Below are 26,926 nucleotides of genomic sequence, written 5' to 3' on the forward strand. Positions count from 1 at the left end.
AAGACCTGCGCTATCTCCTACAGAAATTGTTGGAAAAGATTTTCCAGCTGATATAAAACACTCTGCAATAGGCATTTTTTTAAAAACCACCACCACCTCTCCCCCCACTATTTAGAAACCAGCTGACAGGGCTAGAAAAGGGCTTTTATTTATCCAAAATGTTGGACAGTGACCAACACTAAAAAAAAAAAAACACTAACTACAAAAAAGATTTCTGCTTCTGCTCCTTCCTTGTAAGAGAAAGCAATAATTTTAAATAATCATCATACAGGCTACGGTAGAACAGTTAAGAGACCAGAGGCTTCATTTTCCAAGATAGGTTGGCAGGCAATACTGCTTTGAAACATGAAAGGCTTGTGAATTTTATAGCAATACTTAACAGCATGGAATATTGAGGTCATCAAAGAGTCTTATGTGTTTCACATGTGCCAGAAAGGCATCTAACTTACTGACACCTAACACAATTCCCTTCCTTCCCTTCTCGTTTTTTCCTTCTCTCTCAAAGCAACATGAATCAATCAGACTGTGCTTTTAATTTGAATATACAATGCTTACCACTTATTTTCCATCCGTATTCAACAGGACAATATTAAGAAAGCTTGAAAACTCTTGGCTCTCTTTCACTCTTTTTAAAGGTTAGAGACCACTTATCTTCTGCCAATGCTCTTTTCTCCTCCTTCAGATAATTACACCACCAGTGAGCCATGAAGTTTCTCACTGTATAAAATCAAAATATGCAACTTTAAATAGAATATTGAGTGAGAATTTTAACAGTTAGTTTTTTTTTAATTGTTCAAAAGAAAAAATATTTTTTCTCTAAGAAACGGCAGAGTTTGGGATAAACCATTAACTGCACAGTATAGACAACTACTAACAGGTGAAGCACTTTAAGCCTAAGGATTGGAAAACAGGGTGAAAGAAACACCGCAGCCATTTCCCAGATTAATAATAGGTTTTATTAATAATGTTTAAGAATGGTAGTTTCAGTAAGTTCAATTTATTAAGTGGTCACATACATCTGTTTTCTTAGGCAACTTTTACAATTTCAAATTTTAGTTCTTTGAGCTAAAAACCAGGAGCATGTAATAGTGAAGTCCTCCAACACATCCGATTCATAGATTTGTGAAGTCAGAAGGAACAGTAGTGCTTCCCTGATTTAACTACTGCTTCAGTCCAGTAACTGGGGAATTTTCTTTAAGAAAAACACCAATGCTGCTGTTTTACAGAACACAACCAGCAGCCACACTACTTCTTCAGTTTCTTTTGAGCAGCTTTCTTCTTGACCATCTGTAACCGTTTCATAGCATTGAGCTGAGATTCCTGAGAAGTCGGGCCTTTTAGGGAGGCCGACTGATTTCCAGTATCTGCTGTGGTTTTGCTTGTGCTGCTCCCACTGTTACCAGCAGTCCCACTGTTGCCATTCCCACTGCTCGTTGGGCTGCTGGTGCTCGGCGCAGCGCTGCTGGGACTGGGGAGGCCTACTTTGCTGACATTGTCACTGCTTACTGAACGGCTGAGAGTGGTTTTCCCCAGCGTCAGAGGTGGAGGAGTTTTCAGCTGAGCAGGGTTTGTGCTGTTGTTGGCAGAAGTTATTTTTGACCCCAGTCCTGTTTTGGAATTTGCCAGACCTGACAAGCCCACAGGTTTCTGGTTATTTGAAGAAGCTGCAGGTTTCCCGCTGGCGCTCTGTGCTGTTGATCCCAGTTTGGCAGTTGATGGGTTGGCAGAGGAGGTTTTGGCTGCAAAAGCAGCCCATCCTGTGAGGCCACTGGTTGCTGAAGAGGAAACACTTGTACTGGCCGAGTTCCCTGAAACTGCTGCTGAGGTCTAAAAATACATAAAGCATTCTTATTATAGCAACATCTATTTGTGAAACATCACAGCAGAAACAGACAAAGTTCTTCCCCCAGGAACACCCAGCAGACAAGATTTCATCACTGGTCACTACTGTTAGAAGTATTAACAAAAAAAGGAAAGGATGCTGGGTGCAGACAACTTTTAATTTCCCAGCCACATAAAACCAGTATTACCTTGTCTTCTAAACAGCTACCAGGCTACCATACGACACTGTGATTCCTCCCATAAACTCTAAATGATGGTTTAACTGAAGTAATAACAAAAAGACCAAATCTGTGAAACATAAGAAGGGAGGGAAGCCACTACCATTTATTGTTTACTGTTGTTACCTAGTGTCACTTTTTAACAAGATGACAGATGCTCAGACAAAAATAGGACCCTGAGCAATTAGGAACTAGACGTGTTATGGTCTTTTGGTCAAAGTAGAAGCACCTAGACTTTTGCCTTTCCTTCTTCCCTCCACCCTGTCTTGGTTCCTAACAACTTGTATTACGTAGACAATTAAACCCAACAAAACAAACATCAAAAAACCCGAAACCAAACCTAAACTTTTTGACTTCTTTCCTCTAGTCTTCCCATTTAGGCAGTGAAAAGACAAACCTCACACAAAGGAAGTTTACTTTGCCTGCAAAATGCTATACCTTAACTGCAATTCCCACACCTCAAAACCTATCATTCCCAGCTTTCAGTTGGAGATAATACACACATGGCATTATTAGAGTTATACCAAACTCAAAGTCAAAATGGAAATTAAAATCCTCTATTTAAGTAACACCCCTTCCCTAATAGTTTTTAACTAGTTTTTAACAGTTTTTAACTAGTATAGAAGATGGATGAAATCACGTATCACTCTTACAACCTGTTTAGGCACACAAATAGCTCTGCTGAAGTGAAAAAAGTTATTCAAACGTGTAAGTGCTTGAGCAATAGCCATCCTATTATTCATGACAGTTCACATCCAGGCAGAGCAATGGCAAGCATAACTTTCAGCACATGAAAAATTACTTTGACTCCGAGTTACAGATGTGTTTTCCTAGGCAAGGGCCATGCTTTGTTATTTATTATGCTGTTCCTGGTTTTCCACCTCTGACCAACTTGCAATAATTATTACTAACCCGGAGAAGCAGAAACAAGAGGAAACACATATGAGAAAGACCAGCCTCCTAAATTAGATCTCTCAGAGCCAGCTAGTTTCCCTATTATCACGAGAAGGAGCCTTTTAACTACCAAAATAACACATATATTACATGACCACAGAGAGCAAATCATATCTTTTATACAATTATGTGGATTTCTACTTATATAAAATGTCATTAAAAAAATCCCTAGAGTAAATTCTCTTCTCTCCCTTGTAACGTAAAACACAGTCAAGAGCTGGATGCTTTAGGGATTCAACTGAACTGAGTTTTTTCTTCCCACTCTTTCATCTTAGTGCGGGAAACTAAAAACCTACTGTGCTATAGCACAACTCAGTACACATAGTGTAGCAGACTACATTCATTCATGGCTCTTGTGAGAAAAGATTGGTCTAATTGAAAAAAATATAATCTACATAGCAAAATATAAACTCTTTCTCTGGAAAATTTAAGCTACATTACCTTGACTTCTGTTCTCTTGAATGCTAGAAAAGTTGGTGGGGTCTCAGGTTTTAACTTAATTTCTGGCTTCTTGACCAATGGATCCTTCAGGGCTGGTGCAACTGAAAGCACGGCAGGAGCTGGTTTTTGAGGTGGTTTTTGTGGCTTCTGAGCCTGTGTAAGCGGTAGAAGAAAAACCCCAAATTAGTTATGGGCCCTGTAACATTGACTGTTTTGATTGTTAACAAAAAGCATGAGCGTTATCAGGCTGCAATCCAGCCTTCACCATTTAAAGTTCAAAAGTGCCTGGCAAATAAAGTAATAGGAGCTGTGGAGGTTGTGCTGTGTTTGGTACTGGGGAAAGAGTTGAGCCAGAAAGAATAGGACTTGCCATTACAGTGTGGAAAGAGAGGCAGTGTTAACACTTTGGTGACAGGAAAGCACTGGGCCCTCACCGAAATAAGGCCAAGACAGGTGAATTTGAGGAAGACAGGGCCATAGTCCAGCAGTAATTGAATGTGAGTTGAAGGAACCTGCTAAGCAGTGGTAGGTAAAAAGGTAGAATTTGTGCTGAAACAAAAATGGAAAGGGCATATTGAAGGGAATTGTTGAAAGGCTACAGTGGCTATTCTGTGCAATAACTGACCTCAAGCAAATGCTCCTTTGAGTTCAAGGCCTAATGATCATCAGAATAATCATGTACTTCAGTCAGTGAAGATAACTCTTGTTTCAACAGATAGCAATTTGCTAACATCACAGAACAGTTAAAAAATGAAGACATTTTCTGCTGTACAAAAGGGTTTGATTTTTAAAATGTGATAACTAAAGTTGTGTGAAGTAATGGTTAATGTTTCGTGCACCCAAAGATGCTTTCTTACTCTGATGGGTTTTTTTTTGCGATGAGATGAACATGATTCCTGTGGCATCAGAAATAGTCTGTTTAGTCAATAAATTAACATGCAGATCAATCAAAATAAAGGGATTTTTTTCCAGGAACGTGCTACCCTCAGCCTACTGTCAAACTGGAACACTCAGCACTTCATATATATGGAGGAAAATTTGCACTTTTGTCTTACAGAAAAACGATTCATGTCTAAAGCTGAGAAGAAAACTAAAACGGTCAGGCTGTGTAGTAGACACATACTAAAACTGACTATCACCCAAAATTAAAAAAAAACCCAAACAAAAAAAGGTTTTCAACTGCTGCTTGCCAAGTAAAAAATAAAAAAATCCTATTTCACTCTCCTTTACTCAACTTCTGCTTTTTAAAAAGCATTGTTTAAACAATGCACTACAGAATATTCTGAGATGCTACATTAAAAAAAAAATCAAACAACAAAAAAGCAGTAGCATGGGAAGCACAGATGAGAAAAATGATTCTCCAAGATGCTTACAAAGATTTCTTCAACCCATAAAATATTAGAAATAGCCCGCTGTATTCAAACAGTGCTCATACAAGACAAAAAACTGACTCGTACCATTCTCTTCATCTGCCTGGTACAGCAGGCACAATACCATACAAGTCGAGGATCATTCACTTCCTTCTCTGTCACCTGAGGTTTATGGCATTCCTGGTGGTAGAGATTATGGCACTCCTGACACTCCACTAGCTGATTCCGAGAAATAACTGTCATTTGCCTGCAGAGCAAATAGTTAAGAACAGATTACGGGAGAAAGCACTTAAAGGATTATCCAATTGTTGCAAATTTTGCAAGGTTTAAGATAAAACCTAAAAATATTTTTGCTTTCACATAGATTTTTCTACCTGTGGCAAATGAATTGTATTCCGTTGCTTCCTGAATGAGTTCTAACAGTTATTTTAGAATTTTTGCATTTTTAAAGGTAAATTCTCCCAAGAAAATCTAAAACTTCTATAACATTAAACATGTTTATGACACTTGATTTCCCTGTTGGATTTTTATATTAGAAATTTCAGTCTCACCTGCTTTGCTTCACCTGGGGATGTTAAGAGATACCTTACCACATACCAATTACTTCTTCCTCATCATGTTAGTATGAGAGGGCCTAGTCTACATTTGGATAACTCTGCTGTAAACCATAGAGCAATACAGTTCAGGAACAACTGAGTTCTCACTGACAAGCCTGTAAGTATGCTTTCAGCTACAGGATTTAAAGGCATCATCATTCAAGGTGTATGCTACTTTAAGATGGTTTTATGAACCGTTCTTTTGGTCCCTACTACACAAACAGACATTTGGAATTCAAGATAATACCAGAGTCATGGGAAGATGGAATAGAAAGGATTAACCGTGCTGTCCTGCCTTGAAGCAAACGTGTAAGCTGGTGATGAGGACTTAATTTTGTGTGGGCCTCTGGTGAAAGTAATCACGCTGTATAAATGACAAATTAGTGATATACACATGACTGGGAATATGTCTGTGAATTAGCCAAATACCACTTTCCTAATGATTTCTTCTTTCAGATGACAAATCAGGCTATTTAATTGCTAAGCTGCTTTTGCTCATATCCCTGAAGAGCAGGTACGCAGGTAACCATGGAAACTCTATTTGTACATGGGTGGGGAAAGGTAATATCTTATTTCTTTATATAACAGGAAAATGAAGTCTGAAGGTATTGTCCATGTGGATGCTAGAACATTTTCTAAAAAATAGTTCCCGTTTAAATGGGCTACTCAAAAAGTGAGAAAACTTTCTGAAATTCCAGGGCCCATTATTTTAGATGCAAGATAATTCAAGAGCCTTTTGTTTGTTTGTTATTCCTAAATAGATGGGGTCAGAACAAAGCAGTGATGTTTCAGTGACATGTCTCAAGGAAGGTGACTCACCCTATTTTAAAATGACAACAAACAATCCCAGGTTGATTAAAAAACCTAAACCAAAATCATAAATTCTTCATTCCCAGAAACAATTTAATCCAAACTTATTTTTACATTATATGGTAACTCAGAAACCAACCTAATTATTTTTTACCTTCAGAAAACAAGCAAACAAAGAAGCATTCATAAAAAGCAAGGTTGTTCTTTCAAAACTTGGGGTTTATTTTAGACTTTTTTTTTTTGAGAGACAGAGTTCACTATCATCTGCTAACTGCATGTATTATTTCTTCTCCATTATTGAGGGGCCTTATTTTTCTAAGATCTGTAAGTATTGGAGAGGATAAAGTTATTGTAATGCTCCCTCTCTCCTTTATAGCAAGGAGAAAAACACCTCATGCATCAATGATCAATACTCCTAATTACTATGAAAATGCGTTTGACAAATGCAAAACTTGAAGAAACACTTCATGTCTCTACTTTAGCTTTTACATATCTAAAAAATGAATAGTTAATATCCAAATGCACTCTTTTGCATTTGTGAATCCACCTACTCTGCAACTGGACGTGTTGTTTTCATTCACAATTGACTGAATAATTGGTTGAGTTATTAAAAGATGTAATTTTCTAAATACCATTCACACTGAAGTTATTTTACAGAGTAAAATACATATATTTCATATGTATTTGGACATTGTTATTTTGGCTTAAGATGGCCAAACCCAAAAAGGATCCCTGTGTTGAAAGCCATGCAGTAAATAGTGGAATACTGTCTAACCAACCTATTTGATTCAGAAAATCTGAAGCAAGAGTTTTCTGAAAAACAGGCTGTCCAGCATGAGCTGGAGATAAAGAACTACATGACATCAGTTCCAGAAGATTTCACATAAAATGAAAATAAATCCCACCTCTTGGGAGACTGTTGCCATCCCCTCTCTAATGGGTTGTTTCTTTCCTTGCTGTACTTCTCCCTCCCTCTGGCATCAGCCTAATGAGAGCTATTTTAGTTTCGCTGGGATAGATGAATCTTTTGCAAGAGCACCAGGAGTTTGTGACCATGATTAGCTAGAAGCAACGCCTTCAGCAGCCAGGTTAAACATTGATTGTGGAACAGACAGTGGAATCACGTACCTGGCCTATGTTTTTTTCCAAGCAAAGGCTTGGCCACACCAGACAGTTGGCATTTTCTTTAAGTTTCTTACTTCATGGGCATTTCTCATCATGCCTGTACACATTTGCCTTTGCCAGGGATGATGTAGAATTAATAACCCACAGCAGCTCAAGGCTATCTAAATAAAACTTTACCTCCTCCTGCCAAATCACTTAATACCATACTAGTTTTAGTAGTATTTTAACATACTGCTGAATAGGGCTTTGCTCCTTTAGGAGACAGCAAAAAATTGAGTTTGCAGGAAGAAATATAATACTGGAATATATATTTAACTTTGTTTTAACTGTTCTTCTCTTTTGAGGTCTATAATAGGAAATGAAATATTTGAGCTAATACATGGGAGGGAATAAAGTGACATGAAATGTGATCAGTATACAACTGATTAACAGTAAAAATGCTGTAACAATGGAAATTTGTCTTCCATGGACTGGAGACACCTCCTTATCTGCACAACAGGAATGTCCATGGAAATGACTGAAGAATAAAGTTATAAAGCACAGTTTCCCAACTAATTTAAGCTAGGCTAAAATGCTTACTGCTACTAAAAGTCCAGTCCTATCTTCCTCTCTCTCCAGACTCACTATGCTGACTGAAACCTAAACCTACTGAAAAACTCAAGTGGAGAGATGATCCAGAAGCTCATTCAGCTGATTACAAGCCTGTGTGGTCAATAAAGCCACAAGACAGGACAGGAAAGGAAGTATCGAACTGTTCCCTTTGGCAGCACTGGGGACTTACAAGGATATAAATAATTTGTGAGACCAAATCCTGATTAGAGTGATTTGATCCCAGGGTGGATATTCAAAATCTTATTTTATCCTTCTGTTAACACTCAATGTATTGTTCACAGAGTGTTACTGAGATACAATTTTTGAGCCCTTACTGAAAAGCAAAAAGAACCTGTCTAGAGTGCAAGGTATATATATTTATGCAGTTAACTGAGAAAACTGATGTCAAATGATTATGAAAAGAGGAGCAACACATACAGACCTCATAGTAACTCCACTAATAACATCTTCAGAAGAAACAGACTTTTAAAAATGCTTATCATTAACCATTCATATTTTGTTTCCCAATACTTTGTCATGATAGGTTTTTCATCTTTTCAAGTAAAAAATAATAAAATTAGACTTTTCCTATAGAAAAGTTGGTTTTCTTATTAAAGGTTCTATTTTCAAGAAGCCATTCTTATTCATGGAAGATACTTAAGTGTATTATTAATTTTGGAATCATGCTTAAGTGATTTCCAGAATAAAAACTACAGGAAGCATTAACTCACTAGTAGACAGAAAAAACCCCAACAAACTCAACCAAAGCAATGATCATTACACAACTGCGATGAAGCGATGTTGACTTACCTGCAAACAACACAGGCTAATCCCATTTCCATAGCAAAGTCATCAGCACTGGTTTCCTCAAAGCTAGATAAATCAGGCATGGATAAATCCTTGCTCGTCTGAACTGTAATAGGAGAGGAACGAGCCTCTTGCTTCTCTAGTCGTGGCTTCTTTGGTGTGTCAGCTCCTTCAGCGGTGTCGCCTTTTATCTATTACACACACACAGAGGAGGTGAAAATGCAAAAGCGAACGGGTATTAAAATGAGAAAATGACTGGAACGATTAGGTCAGCAGTATAAGGTGTACCTTACACTGTATACATGCAACATACTCCTTAGAGAGGTAATTTCATCAAAATATTTATTAACTAGAAGCTCAAGTACACTTTCTGTACTTCACAAAAACCCTTGGAAAAAGCTGTGGGAATGCCACAGAATCAGAGAACGGTTTGGGTTGGAAGGGACCTTTAAAGGTCATCTAGTCCAACCCCTCTGCAACAAGCAGGGAAAACATTCACACAGTAATTATAACAAGACTTCTGTTGGATTGCCTGAACAGCAACGTGACTGGACAATGTAGCTCATACGCTATGCCCAATTAGATGAGTTGACTCACACAGGTTAAAGAGGAGAGCTTTTGTCTAAAGCATCTTATTAACCACATTAATTCATTATAGAACAAAAATCACTTACTTTATCAGCAGATCTCTTTTCTGTTTCTTTTTTCACCTTTTCTGATGCAGTGCTCTTGCCATTGTTGTTGCCAGCAGGCAGATTAGAAGAAGCTTTAGGCTCTTGCTTACTGGAAATAGGTTTGGTAACAGATACTTTTGGTTGCTCTACTTCCTAAAAACAGAAACGAAAATTGAAGGCAAACCCTACATTTCAGTTACTTCCTAGTTTGCAATTAGTTAGATAACAGGATAGACAAACATGTCACACAGCATTTTTTTTAACACTTCTTAAATATTTTCACATCACATTGACAAATTAGTGCATTTAAGCTCCAGGCAATTATTAAAATCTCCCCTTATCGCTCACCTTCCAGAGGAAAAGGTTCTCTTTTTCCAAAGACGAATCCTCTTTGGAACATTAATTAAAGAGGAAAACTTTCCTGCTTCTAAAATTCAAAGAGATAATGAACACAAACTTACAGATAGTTGTGAGGACAAAATTCAACATAAACTAAAACCAGAAGTTGACACCTGACATCACCAGACATCAATACTGGATTCCCTCATTGAGAAATCATCTGAATCTCCATACATATTCACCTATCAGATTAATAAATTTAGATCTCAACAGAAATCAATAGTTCTTATTAATGATGCATTCATGTCCGCAATGGATAATAAGAAAATGAGTCTGCAGATGAGTGACTGATCACAGCAACACACACGAGCAAGGTACTCCCCCAGCTTGTTAAAAAGGAAGTCATTTTCTGCTGTGTACTGGGATGGGTTCTGAGATACCTTCCCAGCCAACCCTCCTCCCCAATTTGCTGACTTCCTGTTGCATCTAGAGTCAGAAATGGATTTCCTTATTTGTCCAACCGTAGTAATCCTGTGTTCCTTACTCTGTCTTGGATTTCATGGTCAACCACAAATTATCCTGCAGCCTGAGAATACAGGGAAAGGAATTCTTGTACTTTTTTTACATTTTTGAGCTTTGCAGTGCTGCTGATTCTGGCGACAAACCAAACAGAGGGGAACAAAAGATACCTTCCTCTGGCCTGAGCCTCAATCTCACTAGAGGGCAGGTGAGCACCAGCCACAATGTTATTAGAATTGGCTTCCCAAGCCTCTCTGTACTATTATTTGGCTCCCTGCTCCCTTTTTAAACTACAAACCAATGCTTCTTTGAGCTGAGATAGAGGGCCCCTGACAGCCGAGACACCATGTTAGAAGGAACCAGAGTTTAGGTTTCAGGGAGTTCGAAATTTGAATTGAAAGGACATTATAAGTGTCACATACACGGTAGTAGTAATAGTGTATTTTTGTTATTTGGAACCATGTACATGTAGAAATGAAATGTTACTAATGTATCAGTTTTAACAGACCATCGTTAGAACAAACCAATCTGACTTCTAGACATCCTGGGGAGAACACTACCTCATTATCCACATGGCAATACAGAGCAAGATGAGGATGCCCTCACTTGGTAATTTCCATACACTAATCTCATATTCAAATATTCTCTCTAGCAGGTAGTTAGCTATTTTCAGTAGATAAAAAAATAACCTTTGTCTATTGGAAGGTGATGGTTTCAGCCCGCAAATAATTTCTGCTTTGAACCATTTGGTGTTTTTCATTCATATGACTTCATTAACGGAATTTCAAGAAAAGAGATCCAGCTTAATGAGCAAACTGCTTGCTTTGGTTCGTATTTATCTGTGGCAAAAATACTGTGCATTTTAAAGACCTTTCAGCTCTGACTGTAACTGGAGAAATCCATAATTTTGGATGCATCTTAGATACTGTGTATGACAGTTTACTAACAAAAATGCCATTTGCAATATGGTGTGGAATCTTTTACAGGTCTTGGTACATCAGCAAGGTAAAGAGAGGTTTCTTTCCATTCACTTAAATTAATCAAATGGGTTAGGGTTGCATTAAAGAGGAATTATGAACACGTGAATTACTTAATTCTTTCTCCTCAATTTCTGATTATTTTAACTTTTCAGCTATAAGAGATGAGCTAGGAATAGGGGAAGCTTTAACAATGTACACAAAAATGACCCATGCTCTTCAATACCTTCTGAGATGGACGGTAACTGGAGTCTGTTCCTCTGGCCAGAGACTCATCTAGAAGCGCTTTCAGCTTTTCCGAAGAGTCCTTACTCTTCGAATGCAAGAAGCTCAGAGCTTTCAAAAAAACGGGATCAAGCTCCAAGTTCACTGCAGCAGCCATAGTGGTGCCTTTGGAAGAAGAAAAATGAAACAAAACCAAACCAATGACAATTCATTCACGTGGCGCATAACTCAAACAGCATGTCTCTATCTCAAAGATTTTTTTTTTAATTAAATGATATAAAAATCACAGCAAGGATGATATGTGAATTCATTGCCATCATTAGAAGATTGTGACCTTCAGAGCTGTAGAACTTGAATTTGGCTTTACCTCTGAAATTATGTCAAATTTGTGCTTTGGCACTTCTGATGTTCAGAAACTAAACACATCATACTTACATAAATGGATCCAATATTCCATACATACAGAATATTGAAAAGTATACAAAGGAGTGTAAACTTCAAGAAAAGCAACTACCCTTCTCCTTACCATTATTTGCACATCCAGTCATTTCTATCTCATTGCTCATTTAAGAATAACAACCAAAAATACTACTGGTAGAAAAATTAACTTTTGAAACTTGGAAAAGAACAGCTAATTGTACCATAGTATGTAAGAGATATAAACCAGCTAGCATTCAGATTTTTAATGTATCTATACAAAACTGTAAAAATATATAATCTTTAAGTTTAGCTCAAACAGTAAGAAAATTTTAACTCAGACTGCAATTTATCCAAGACCTCTTATGCTAGCTTAGGTTACATGCTTGACAGCACTCCAGAGCTCCAAGATGCACCAGTGTCAATGTAAAGGGAATAAAACGAGGAATTAATTTAATTGTTCACAACAATACATTCCTACATTCCAGAGCTATCTCTGTTGATTTAGCAAAAGTCCTAAGGAATTGCATTTACATCAGAAATTGTCCCTACAAAGATAGATATCTAACTTAAGCCATAATTAACAATTAACAATTTAAGAAATAATATAGGAAGAAAAACTTCCTACTTTTTTCCAAAATGGATGAAAAGACCTTTTTTTTAAAAAAATACAGTAAGCTAGAAGACATTCTTGAAAATGCTTTCATCAGTTCTGCTCAAAAGCACTGCTTGGACAGATTCTTCAGCTGCAGCTTCCAAGGTTTTGTCTGATGAATTGCTTTTGATATTCAAGGCAGTGAACTTTTACCTCTCTGGCCAAAACACCAATGTCAGACTGCTCCCTCAACACTTGCCTAGAAGTCTCCAGGAATCTTTATCTCATGCTGAGCTTTCACGAGACACCAGAGAATTGGCTCGACTAAAATCATCAAGGAGTTTGACATAGAGTAGACTTCATAGGGATTTTATCAATGGACCCAGCAGAGAGTTAAGAATCCTCTTCAAGAGCCTCTTCTCTCTTCCTTAATCTTTGCTACTTGTCAAATCATTTCTGGTGGCCACAGAACTTCTGCTAGTAAGTACTACATACCAGTTACTCTGCTTTATCACTGATCAAGCAGACTGCAGTGCAAGCCCCATCCAGCCAACTCAGTCTCTCTCTGGTGTTTACTAGAAGTGAATTCAATGTGCATGGCAAGCACATACCCTCTTTTTTTTCCTGTATCTACCTGTGATAATTTTTTAGCCTACCTACAGAACTCAGGAGGCAACTTATCTCCCCATTTCTTTGTTGTGTGAATATGCCTTCCAGGTTTCAGTACCATATAATCTTAGATTAGGACTCTGCTAAACCCTCTGTGGAATGAAAACAGCAGCATTAAACCACCAATTTCAGAAATTCAGAATAATTTCCTGTCTATAAAAAAGTAACAATCCTTTAAATCTTTTCTAAGACTTCTAGCAATATATACGTGTGTGCTTAAAGAAGGGATAGCCTCAACAGTCAATAGCAGCCAATTGAGGATGCCTGTATTATTTAGAGAACAAGTGTAAACACGCTAATTCCATTTTCATCGTCCTGAAAGCAGCACTTCTCAGATTTATTTCCAGCTCTAGCTTTTTAAATATATCTGTTCTTAAGGAACTGTTAAAATCCAAATTTCAAAGGGGTTCTCTGTATTTTTTTTCATTTGCATATGAAACTGCATCAATTCCTTCTTTGTTCTCAAGGGTAAATTATAACCTCATTGGCTACTGCAGTTATAACTAACACATGAAATTTATTATGAGAAGGGAGGAAACTGAGCTTATTAAACAGTTTAAGTTTAGGCATAAATTGTATTAAAAATAGCATCGTCTGAAAAAGGTTAATTGATAAATATGGTCTCCTCACCAGTCTATAACACAACTGTCAAACAGGCTAATGCCAGTAACTGACCTAGTCCAAAAGGCAAATTATTGCTTTTGGTAGTGGTCTTTTCCAGATGTTTACTTATCAGAACAGCAGCTTGAAACTTATAAACCTAAGATCCAATTACATTAATTCATAAACTGCTTCTTTGGTGGTGACGTCAGCACATAGCAACCTGATGGTCTTGGCACAAGAATAGTGTTTTAACGATGATGCCATAAGGTTATTTTGTACAACAGCACTCCTTGGCCTTCTTGAAGTGGAATCTTTGTACAGAAAATAATTCATCAGCATTTTAAGAAAAAGAAGCAGGGGAAAAGCAAGCATGGCACTACCCTTTATGCAGCAGCTTATAGCAAGAGCCATTGACCACCACCCTTTGGATGTGACCATCCAGTCAATTCCTTATCCACTGGACAGTCCACCCATCAAAGCCGTATTTCTTCAACTTAGCAAGAAGGATGCTGCAGGGGACTGTGTCAAAGGGAAACCCATTATTTATAAACTCAGCAATACTTTTATTTTTCACTGACGTTGATTTTATCATCAGTGGGTGATATAAAGGATTTTCACTCGTATAACCTTTTCAGCTATCTTCAACATTTGTAGCAGTTAACTTAAACCTCAGTAACATGACCAGTAGCACAAAATTCCTTCCGATGCACTGCCCTGTTTGTTAATAATTAGTTTAACTTACCACCTTAATATAAATTCACTTTCCCCTTGCCCTTGGATCCTCCTGTTCATCAAGATTTTCTATCTTGCTATGCGACAGTGGCAGATTTTGCTTATTTACCAATAATGCCTAAAACTTTCAGATTTAATGTCTAAATAAAGCAGATAAAGGAAAATCCTAAAAACAGGAAAAAACCAAACTTCTATTTTCAGCTTTTGTTTCAGTATCTTAACTGAGAAATTATGTTGTCATGAATCAAGTCCTAATTATCTCCCACAAAGGATATTTCAAAACTCACACACTTTAGTAGTGTGGACAACTGTATTAATCAGGACAACTGTATTAATCAGTTCTTATTTATTTGACATCTTCTCCAAAGAATTTTAGAAGACTGGAGTAAAATCTTCTGCTATGGAGTTATTAGTATCCTTCATTTTACAGTCCATTCTACAGCATACTTTATACTGACTTTATACTGTATGTTTAAATTAATCTTTCAACACAATAATGTGTTTACCCACAATGCCTAAGATGACATTATTGCCCTGTATTTTCTATTTCCTACTCTTCACAAACAGTATATTATTTAAGAATCATGGAACCATTCAGTTTGGAAGGGATCCCAAGTGTTCACCCTGTACAAACTCCTGCTCAAAGTAATGTCAACACTGAATTCAGACCAGCTTGCCCGTATCTCTGTATGGTTGGATCTTGAAAACCTCCAAAGACAGGAATGTGACAAAGCTTTAGGGCACCCTGTCTCAACACGTAAGTGTCCTCATTTCCTTCAAACTGAAGACTCCTCTGTTTCAACCTGTGCTGTCTTTCATTCCACTGCAGTGGACCCAAGTAGAAACACTGGCTCTACTCTCACTAGTCTCCTCTCAGGTATATAAAGGCTTTTATTAGGTCCCCCTAAGCCAATGGTAGATGACATACAACACTCCTGTCATCTTCAGATCTAGTATTTTTGTCATAGAGGACAATCAAGTTGTTCAGGCATGATTTATCTTTTGTGGATCCTAAGCTGGCTATCCCCAAGTGACCACCTGCTCCTTCTCAGGCCTATACATGGCTTGTTTTGTGAGCTATCCATAGGTGGAAGGAGTGAGGCTGACGAGCCCATACTTCTCTGGATTGCTCTTCTTGAAGAGGAACTTCCATTTGTCTTTCTCCAGTTTTCAAGGACCTCTCCCAATCTTGTGGCCTTTCAGAGTTGAGAGAGAGTAGCTTTGTGAAGACACTGCCAAGCTTCAATCTGAAAAATCAGGCCTGAAGATGCAGTTAAACAAATGAACAGTGACGTCTGTTTAAAGTCACTAGTAAAGTGATTATATCTTCATTATTTTCACCTACCAAAATTCATCAGGCTTACATATTCCCTAGGTATAGCCGTACGAAATTTAGGTAAAACCGAATTTTTGATTTACTTACACCAAAGCCACGATCCATTTCTTTGCCATTGTACTTGCTACAGATTTCTGCCTGGCATTTAAGAACGAAGGAAAGGTCTCTTACCTGAAAGCCACTCTTCAAAAATTCTTTAAGAGAATAAAATGTCACCACCCGTTAGCCTAAGAATATCCTATACTGTTGTTGAAGCTCCTATTTTATGCATACGTCACTGCTATTTGCTTGGTCTGTTTCCCCCTCGCTCCTGTCCCCACCCGCGGGCCAGTGCTGCCGGTTCCAGCCCCTGTAGCAACGAGGAGCTGAACCTCCCCAGTTCTCCACACACCAGGGCCAAAGGCCCGGACCCGGCGCCTCTCGCCTGAGAGCGGGCTGGGCAGCTCCACACGCCTCAGCGCCCTGAGGTGGGAACCGCCTGCCAGACAGGCTGCTCGAAGGCTAAAGCGAGAGAGAGCAGAGCCGAAAGAAGGTTTCGGTGACCGCCCGTTACCGCCGTGTCCCGATTTCCTCAAGGCCACGGCCCCAAGGGTGCCCGTGCGCCCAGGAGGAACCGTTCTATCAGACGCCAGCAGGAGGGGCACCAGCGCCCACAGGGCCAACGCGGCCGCCTTCCCGCCACACCGGCTCCGCCCGCGCCCTCCCCGCACCACGGGGAGACTCAGCGCTCGCCCCGCCCGAGGACCGGGGGCAGCAGCCGCCAAGGGCGCGTGAGCTCCCCTCTTCCCGGCGAAGCCGTGTCTGCCCTCGCAGTCGCCACGGCGCTCTTACCGGAGTGGAGGGGGTGCGCAGGGATAGCCACCGCGCCGGTCCCCCCGCGCAACCAGGGCCCAACGGCAGCGGTTCCGGGTACGCGCTCTGTGCAGACCGGTGCGGGGCCCGGCGAGGCGCGCGCAGGAAGGGGCGGAGCGGAGGCGGAAGCTGTCGGTCCGAGTGGAGCCGGGCCTGGGCTGAGCCGCTGTGCGGGGCAGGGAGAGCGCTGCGGGAGGGGCGGGGTAAGCGGCGGTTGGCGCCTGCCTCACGCGCGGGGGGACGGCACCTTTGCGGGAGAGGCGGGTCTCGCTGGCTCGCGGCGCTTCTGGCCGTGACCAGGCTGTGGCGGTGGGGAGAGGTCGGCGCTCGCCGGAGCAGCCTCAGGGGGAGCTGGGTCGCGGCGGCTCGGGGGCTCGTCTCTGGCCCCCCCGGCGGGTCAGGGCGGCGTCTCTCAGCACTCCCTGCGTAGCCCGGGGGAGCCCCGGCTTTTTGCTCCCTCCCCGAGCGAGCACCCGGACGGAGAACGGCTGGGTCTGGTCCCTTTGCCGTTAGTGGCTTGTTTTGTGAGGGAGGGGTGGCTGGAAACTCCTTGCTGAGGCGCTTGTCGGTGAAGACCAGTGGTGGTTGATGGCGGAAAGACGCTTGTAGCCTTCGTGTCGTTCACCTGACGCTTGATGACTTGTTGCTGTTAATACTGTCACTTTTTGTGTGATTCTTTAAAAAAGGAAATTTTCATAATACTGACTTTTTTTTTTCCATCTGTGGTTTGCCCCCCCTCTGATGTGGGGAGAGTCTGATTTGCCAAAACAGCTGCATTATCTTAACCCTTCTCCTTCACCTCCCCTTGGTAGGATAATCCCCTTCTAAAAATGTTTATGAGTACTTGAAAAAAATAAAATCTAAATAGCTAATATATGTTTTATGAGCGAGCAGTATTTAACATTTTTTGCTTTAACTGTAGTGTGTACACAAAGCCTTGCCAAAGAAGAATCTAGCTTTTGAAAAATGCATTAGAAACAACCCCCTACCTATCTAGAAAAAAAAATGTAGAAATGAATTTTGAGGTACATAAAAAAAAAAAGTCAAGTTGCAGACATTGCAACTTCAGTAAGAGCCCTGAGATTCTTGTCAACAAGGAATAAATACTCTGTTTTTATTTGGGGTTAATATAGCTACCTGTGTTTGAGCAGCTAAACTTCAGATCATACTGAACGTTATGCTTACCTCTGTAGACTTGTTCACTGGTTCTTTGTGCTCCGTGGAGGTGAATTGTACAATTCTGTGGAGAGTTACCAGAGACCTTTTCTGTCCTTTTTGGCTCAAAAGTAGCTAATTACAGGCAGGTGCTCGAGGGCTGCCAGCCACCCAATACAGGGACCGCTGTGTTACTGGACAGGCTTAAGTGAGACCCCCTCTCATGGACTATCTAAACTTATTTTAAGCACTAACACACCTGTGTGAGGTGGCTTCACCTGAGGAAGGAGAATACAAGAAAGAGCTAAGTTACAGTCTGAAATGATTTTGTGGCTGTGGGGTAGAGTGTAGAACTAAGCTAATTCAGTGTGTGATAATAAGACCGGTTGATGCTATCTAGATCTAAGCCACTGTCAAAACAAGTAATTTCTTGGGCTCCCCATCACCTGCAGTTGCCCACTTTTACCATGTCCTTTACATGGGTACTTTTGTGACTACATACTGAATGACAGTAACTTACTACTCTGGCTGAGGGGGAAGAAAGGTCTGGGTCTTTGCTCCCTCCCCTCCCCAAAATACCTTTTGCTCATTCAGTTCTGTAAAATGTTCTGATTTTACAGCGTGAGCACAGTGCTGCTGTGTAAGTAGATCATGAATGTCACTTCTTCTGTGTTCTCTCTTTTTTCATAGAAGTTCATTTAGGTTCAGGCTCTGGTATAGTTCACCAAGTTGCAGCTGAGTAGTAGTAAATTACTGTGGTTGTTTACAAAGAATTGCTTTGAGTTTTGAAGAAGTTAGTAACCACCCCCAAGCTGTCTGTGTTGCAGAGGTATTTTCAAGGGTGTACCTTTGCTTCAGTGCAAAATCCAGAGCTTTACCTAAAATGGTCGAGAGAAGTGGCTTTAACTTAAAATACTGTGAGTAGATTAAGTGGGCTGCATGCATATTCTCCTTTTCTAACCCTGCTAAGAGAATGGGATGGTTAGCTCTGGACAGAATCTGCTTTTCAGCAAGATCCAAGTATTGGTTTATCTGGTTTGTGTGGTTTCCATTTGTGATAGTTGTTGGATAAAGATAGTTAAGGATCAGAATAGTTGAATTGGACAGGACAAGTTTCAAGTCAAACTTCAAGAAGACAGGTGGATTAATAGGATAGTGTCAGCTGTGGCATTTACTGGTTTGAATACAGAGCAGACCTGTCTCTGGAACTGACTGACGGCTGCTATCTGTTCCTTTGCTACTTGGTAGAAGTAATTTTGTTCAACCAACTGGAAGACAATTAATCTACCAGTTTTCATAGTAGGACATTTTTTGTAATCAGTAGTAACTCTGGGTAACTTTCAATAATTGATTTCTTTATTTTTAGTGTAATAATATATTCTCCTCTGTGGAGAATCAGTGCTTCAGAGCTGCTATTCTGTATGAAAATGGACAAGGGCTGGTGTACCTGTTGAGAGTACCTGTGTGCTGAAAAGGTTGGTGTTATGCATGAGTGATGGATTTGTAATAATTTGTAAGAACAGATGGAAATTACAGAATAATATACTTTGGAAATAGAATCCTCTTCAGAATTTACCAAAATGTTTAACAGTTCTATGTAGCATGGTAACTACCAAACAATCTCATTATGTCCAGTAAGGTCAACTAGAAGAAACTCAGGGATGAAATGGTTTCTAAGGTGAATGTGTATTTCTGAATGGCTAGAGTGGCCAGGAAAAGATGGGATTGTATGCTCTCTGGGTTCCTGTGGAAAATAAAACCAACCTAAATGCATAGCAGGGTACTATTTCATATTGGAGGAAGTACTAAGATTAAGGATTTGAGTTCAGTTACCAGTAAGTATAGGTTTAGCAGGTAAGACTAGCTCTTCTTGACTAACCTCCTCAAAAGTACCTTCACTATATAATTTCTTTCATGGAACTGTACTTACTGAATCTGTCTCAGCTTATATACTGTCAAGATTTATGCAAATAAACCAGCTTTTAGGAAAGTGTTATGCCTTTTACCATTCTTTGTGTGGCAGGTATATTAATTAAAAACAACAGTGGTACTAGGTTGAGCCACTGTTCTGAAACAGTCATGTAATGTAATGGTTTAAAAATATTTCACTCATTATTATAATCTTTAGTTAATGTCAGATGGACTTGATCTTATTCTTCCGCTGCTGGACAATTGATTTGGCCCAGTGATAGATGATATAAGATAGTAAATTTGATGTACACATCTACATAAAAAAAAGTAACCCAATAATATAGATAGAGCAATTTTTTTGTTGTAATAAAATACAAATTTGCTTTTAAAATAATTACATCATGTTCTTGTAGTGTACAAAGGCCTCATTAATCTAGAGAGTTATTTGAAAGACTGCTCTTCCAGTGTCACTTGTACTTAATATATGAGTATAAAAAACATACTGGCCTTTCTGAGGAACAATCAAATTTATTTCTCTTATTATAATAAAGCTTTCTTCTATGATGATTGTTTTAAGAGTGCCATCTAGTGTCTAAAGCTGTTCAATATGTGTTGTGATTTATAAGTTAATGGGCAATTTTTTGTTTTAAACTAGTGGAGTAGTTTAATAGGAAGAATGTAATTTTCAGCCAAGTTATAAGGAAAATGAATTCAAGGTTTTAATACAATGAGAAGACATTAATGTCAGCTATGTTACTGTTGTATTTAACTGCTTTAAATTAGTTTTATATTTGAGGTCTTCCTGTAGCATTCTTGAATTGAACAGGTTTTTTTTCTTTTTATGCACTCTTGTGATGTTCAGTTAGTATTTTGCCAGCCTCTAGATTAATTTTTTAATACAAAGCAAATTCCCATGGCCGAAATAGTTGTATATAGGAATTTATATATTCCCATGCTCTGTAATAGCTATATAAAGACAAATGTGTGCATTAGGAAACTGACTGTTGTGGATATGTGCTCAGAAACTTATTTGTTCACTAATATATGGGAGATCATTGGTTGAAGGAAAAAAAAAAGCCTTGCTATAAAATCTTTATACACTAAAAGAATTTAAAGGGCAATATTTTTGCTTGTTTTGCATGTTTTGTTTAGTGTCAGAAATGTGCTAAAATGTTAAGTGTTTTGTTTTTACACTTATAACTTTTGTATAAATGATTTGTACATGAAGAGACAGTATATATGTGAATACATTCTTTTCTCTCAGGAAGGGCCTGCAGCTCACTTATCTGTAGTAGTGTCTTATGTTAAAATCAGTTTTAGCAGATACCGGAAGGTTTGCTGTTTCAAACCCTCTTTTTTGTTCTAAACTTTGTATTCTTTTATGAATGTTGTGTTTTGATTTCTGTTTCAGGAGCATCAGCTCAGGAGGAAGATGAAAGATAGTGTTGCTGAAGAACATTTATATTTGGGGTTTTCCCATCAGAAAAATGATAGTATCTTTCCTCTTCATACGTCTATTTCGCTGTTTTTGCTATCCTACTGTGACTGCAAATTATTCAAAATTTTCTTAGTGCCAACTGGTGAAGATGTGGATGATGAGTTTGTGACAAAAAACGTCGTTGGTGATCTTGAGGTCCATTTAATCTCCAGATGTCAGCTTCCAGTGGTTGTGCAGAGCTGCTCTTTACCTGCTGTTGTCGTGAAAGATGGCAAGTTCTGCCGAGCTGGGCTTTCTGTTGTTTTAAGGCATATAATACAGAAAACATATGAGGCAGATCCATCTAAAAAAGATGTTTTGGAACTCTTAGGCTTTAAGAAGACCTGTTTAAAAGCCTGTGCTGAAGTGAGTGCATCTCTTTGTATAAATTAGTAGCCTTTTTTATAATTAAATACTCTGAGGTTGACTCTTAAAATTGATGTAAACTAAGTTATTTTAGTAAGAAACTTAATTTGATTAGCAAGTGAAATTTCCTAAATGGAGAAGTATCTGTATTTTGCCATAAAGATTAAAAATAATTACTTTTAATGATACTTGCAGTGGCTGCAAGTTGGAGCATAGGAAGTTCCTCACCAACATGTGGAAGAACTTTCTCACAGTGAGGGTGACAGAGCCCTGGAATAGGCTGCCCAGGTGGAGTCTCCTTCTCTGGAGATATTGAAGACCTGTCTGGACGCCTATCTGTGTGAACCTGTCCTAGGGAACCTGCTTTGGCAGGGGGATTGGACCCGATGATCTCTCAAGGTCCCTTCCAACCTCTGTGATTCTATGATTCTACTTTTTAGCAGCACAGAATTAACTTTGAATTAAAAAATAGATCAGGTCTTTGTTTCATGTCTAGCAGTGTAGCTTGAATGAGTTAGAAAGTACAGCTTTTGCAGTTTGAGGTAAACATACAGAATACCTAATTTATTGTTGTTTTTGATTTCAAGAGCACTATATACTGTTAGCCTTCAGTACTGCCAAAGCATGCTGCTGGTTTATGTTTAGCTTATGCTTACCAGGAGGTCCAGGGTCTTTTCAGCAGAGCTACTCCCTGGCCAGGTAGTCAGACCCTAAGCTGTACCATTACAGGGGCCTAGTACATCCTAGGTGCAGGATGTTTTGAGTTTTATATCTGTTCCTGCCAGCCTTTTCTCTAGGCTGTGCGGCCCCTGTGAATGGTAGCTCTTGGAGTTTGACTGCTCTGCTCAGCTCACTGTCATCCTTGTTGTGAGTGTATTCCATCCCCCCTTCCAAGTCAGTAGTAAAGATAGTAAATACGATAGGTCTCAGCACAGACCTCTAAAGAGCTCCATTGCAAACTGACCTTCAGGTAGAGTGTGAACCATTAACCCCTGCTACCCTTCAAGTTGATCTTTTGCCTGTTTGGTATGTAGCAGTTTACTTATCTGGCAGCTCATCTGTTTAGACTTGCTTTATTCACTCCTCTCAGTAGAGGAGTTGAACACTATTCCATGATCACTACATCCATGTTTGCCACTGATTTTGTGCTTCTACCCCAGTTCATCCCTGTTAGTAGCAGGTCTGGGGAAATGTCTCCCTGTGTTAGTCCATCTAGCATTAGCATAAAGAAATTGTCCCTGATGACCCCCAGAAACAAAGTGAGTAAACTGAATAAGGCAAGTGTTTAGAAGTTTTAAAACCTTGAAGATAGTAAGAAAAAGAGAACAAGCATAAGAACATGAAAAAAAAAAAGGTGGTGTATTGTTTAGTCTAATGTTTTTTGATGTTGCATAGTAAAAACCACTAATATGCATTTCTGTAAAGTAGATGTGCTCAAAATCTGTTTGGTGTAATCTGGTTTTAGTACCAGCACTTAGTAGAGATGACATACGTGAATTGGTCACAGCTTTGCTACTTCAGAGTTACACAGCCACCCTAATCTTATGCCAATAATAAGGAATAAAAATATGCTGTGTTGGATAGTTGCTCATTGTTATATATTTAGCTTTCTAATTCTGGTATTGCAAAATTATACAGAATATCTAAGATGCTAAGATTACCAAAGAATGTATTTAAAGCTAGAATTTCTTTGCTTAAACTGGAAAAAAAAGGTACCCTGAATTTTGTTTCTCTTTCTGTAGAGAAATTAATTACATAAATTTCTCTGACAGGTTAGCCAGTGGACGCGACTTTGTGAGATCAGCATACCTCTGGCTGTTGAAAGATTTTTGACAGCGTCTCCTGAGCACTGTCAGACTATTCCTCCTGACATTTTGCAGCTTGAAAGGAAGCTTGGAGAACCTGTCCGAGTGCATAATGATGACAAAATTCGAAGGCAAAAACTTCAACAGCAGAAGGCAGATGCCAAGGCTGCGATGCCTGTACATGCTAAAGAAGCAACAGAGGAAGGAGGAACAGTAGGAAACTATCAACATTCACTCCCAAGTTTGGAACTGAACATAGCTTTCTCCAAGCTGCGTGTCCAGGAAGTATCAGATGCAGTCAGTAGGGAGGCCCCTCACATCAGGAGAACAAAAACCTCTGACCTTCCGCTTTTGGACCATGTTTTTGCAGAAGGACTTTATTTCACTTTGGCAGATATAGTGCTTTTGCCATGCATCCATCAGTTCTTGGTAAGACAAATTTTTTGGTAAATATTAAGTAGTATACATGCATTTCTAATTTTTTTTTAAAGAACCAGGAAGTTGTAAAATGTATGAACTTAAAATTTATTGTGACATTTGTAATGTGAATATAACCTGAAACAGAAGATTTGTCTTTGGTTTTGTACAAAAAAACCCCAGGGATTGGTGAGATCACTGAAGCTACTTTTAAACACATAGCATATCAGTACTTGGTAAACAGTGTTAACTGTTAAACTATTATGCTAAAACATCTTGTCACAAAGTTGCTCAGAAAATTCTTCCATGAAAACACTTTAAATATACAATATACTTAAAGTGCATTCTAATACACATGAAGCAAAAGTAGGTAAAATTAAACTATAATCTTGATTGAATGTAGTCTACTACATCTGTGACCATGACTCAATGGGTATTTACTGGAATGAGACCATTTTATCTCTGAGGAATATTTTGAGATTGGGAATGTTGATTCTGTCATAAATTGCAAATTTTAAAAGGAGAATGGAGAGTGGTATAATTATTGAAAAAAATTAGAAGGGATGAGAGATTTGAAATGGGCACTTAAATGTACATTGTAATAAGTGTAGAAAAAAAGGTAGATAAGCATGAACCTATTTAAATTTTGGGTTCAGTGTGCAAGGCAAAGGGCAAGGCAAAAATAATTCCTACCAGTTTGTTATACTTTTGCTTCATGGATATTATCTGAATTGGAATTCTTTTCAATAAACACTTGAAACTTTAAGGGCCCTTTGTTGTTTACCCTTGGCTGGTAGCTGAGCACCTCATGGCACTTGCTCACCCCTCCCCTGGCAGGATGGGGAGGAGAATAGGCAAAGGCAAACCATAGTGTTGGGATAAGGGCAGTTTACCGACACAGCATGGGAAGGGGAAACAACAGCAGAACTTATGACATAATACAGAAATGGTCATAACACAAAGCACTTTACTGACCTGATGGCTGATTTGATGCTCAGACTGTGTCGGAGCTGCACTGACCCACCTCTCCCCAACCAGTCCCCTTTCATGGGGAGCATGACATCACATGGTGTGCAAAAACACCCTTGGCCAGCTCAGCTCACCTGTGCTGACTCCTTGTGAAAATTAACTCTATTTTTGCTGAGACCAGGACAATCAGAAACCTCCCTCCAGCCTGCCCCTCTGCCCTGCTTTCTCCCTCTACTCTTTTCTCGCTCCTGGATGAGGTAGGGCTTAGTAGTGCAAGTGACTTGAGCTCAGTTTCAAAACCAGTTTTACAATGTGAAAAACTTCTATGGCAAGACACTGTAAGAGTCTTGCTCAGCAAAATCTGTGTACTTAGTTTTATGAGGATGCATACACAGAAAAGAATTAAGGAAATGACATCTGTGTCTTTATTTCCCATGACAATAAAAAGATACAATGAGTTTGCCTGCTTCCAGTATTCCTGCAGTTACTCTGAGATTGATAGCTGGTGTCTGTTGCCAGGGCTCTGAGTGAAGTTGGTATTTGCATTTTGATGTTGTGTTGCCAAATTTGCCTTATGGTGTTTGAAAACAAATGGAATTCCTGGAGATGTGTTAGATTCCGAGAAACAATCTCTGAAATCAAGATAATTACTAGTGAACAGTAGTATGTGACAAATGTCCAATTTATAACTTCTTGAACCAAGATCATCGTTCTCAGTGTATTTCTGAATTATGAAAGCACCACTAGAGTCCAGGAATAGGTTAATGTGACTACATTTGAATTATGATCATGAGTTATTTTACAGAAATGTTTATTAATTTATCTTTGCTTTGTTTTGCAAATCACATAACTGAAGAATAACATCAACTTCTGTATGGATCATAGAACTGTAGAATCACAGAATCATAGTGGTTGGAAGGGACCTCGAGAGATCATCGGGTCCAACCCCCCTGCCAAAGCAGCTCCCCAGCTCATATTGCACAGATAGGCGTCCAGACGGGTCTTGAATATTTCCAGAGAAGGAGACTCCACCACTTCCCTGGCCAGCCTATTCCAGTGCTCTGTCACCCTAATACTAAAGAAATTATATCAAAGAAATGCTATTTTAAAAACCTTAATGTATTTTAGTCTTTATTTTTCCAAGGCCTTAGTAAATAGGAAAAGTGTCATTTTTTAATAGCAATATTTGATTTACAGATGGTAGGCATGAGAAGATTCTTGGATCAGATGCTTAATTTATTGTAGTGGTCCAATTGAAATAATTTTGTAGATGTACAGTTAACAGTTGAGAATATTGTATTTATTTGCTTTTCATGTGTGACACTTGAGACCAGGTGGTCTGCAGCTTAAGATATTATATAATACATTCACTCCAAAGTTTGTCCTTAAAAACTGGCTTTTAATTTCATTTTTATCTAAATTATAAGAGCTCTGGTGTAATGTTGCTTTCTGTTCTCATGTGAGTGATCATTTTCTAAGTAATTATACCTTGATTCCAACAGCTATCGTGAAAATTTAGTAACTTGCTCCCGAAAGCTTGCAGGCAATGGGATGAAACTGCTCTTGTTGATGGAAGTGTCAGAGTTTAATTCTGTACTAAAATATTATTTATCACTGGACTTCCTGGATTGCATTAAAAACAATCATTATAGTTGCACTTGTACTTTGCTTTAAGGGTGTGAATAATAACAAAGGCTTCAATGGCTATGTGTCTGGAAAGTATCATACGATAAGTACAAGACCTGACTAGTTGATTGTAATTGTAATTACCAAAAGTAAGATAATGAAGCTGAAGCGTTGTTTTTCATTACTGCATTCCATTTCTGTTATCTTTCTGAGGTTAACTTTGTTACACTTTCTATTAGTTGTTACTGTTTAAAATTAATAGAAGAATAACAAAAGCTCTGTTCTCCATCTGGGAGAAACCACTATTTGCTTTTTAAAATACAATTTAGAACACTTGTTGTCATGTGTAACAGTGCCTCTTAGAATTGCTTTCCAAAAGACTTCTTCCTTAACTGAATTAATGTGTTTCTGCTTGTGTTACTATTAGGATATTGAATTAGATACTAAAATTACGTAGTTCATCCTCCTTTTTGTGCTCCTAGCTATTACTAATTACTTGTGATTGCCC

The 26,926-nt window shown here is 38.9% G+C and overlaps 2 protein-coding genes across 2 annotated transcripts in view; one reads left to right on the forward strand and one right to left on the reverse strand.

Annotated features, from left to right (window-relative positions):
* Window positions 1-933: 933 nt before the first annotated feature.
* Window positions 934-11,648, reverse strand: INTS12 (integrator complex subunit 12). The gene is made up of 6 exons (XM_084263817.1): window positions 11,490-11,648; window positions 9,429-9,581; window positions 8,758-8,945; window positions 4,913-5,072; window positions 3,456-3,608; window positions 934-1,827 (listed from the first exon to the last, which is right to left on the reverse strand). Exons 1-6 carry the CDS (start codon window positions 11,643-11,645, stop codon window positions 1,246-1,248), a joined length of 1,392 nt encoding a protein of 463 aa, XP_084119943.1. The 5' UTR covers window positions 11,646-11,648; the 3' UTR covers window positions 934-1,245.
* A 9,542-nt stretch (window positions 11,649-21,190) lies between these two features.
* Window positions 21,191-26,926, forward strand: part of GSTCD (glutathione S-transferase C-terminal domain containing) — a gene marked incomplete at both ends in the record, with an annotated part of 53,292 nt that continues 47,556 nt past the window's right edge. Inside the window, 2 exons of the mRNA XM_084262897.1 lie at window positions 21,191-21,601; window positions 23,374-23,835. Coding sequence (XP_084119023.1) covers window positions 21,191-21,601; window positions 23,374-23,835 — 873 coding nt within the window. The remainder of the gene's footprint in view (window positions 21,602-23,373; window positions 23,836-26,926) is intronic.

The sequence above is a fragment of the Gallinula chloropus genome (genome assembly GCF_964237585.1).
Source record: "Gallinula chloropus genome assembly, chromosome: 4".
NCBI classification, from domain to species: Eukaryota; Metazoa; Chordata; class Aves; order Gruiformes; family Rallidae; genus Gallinula; species Gallinula chloropus.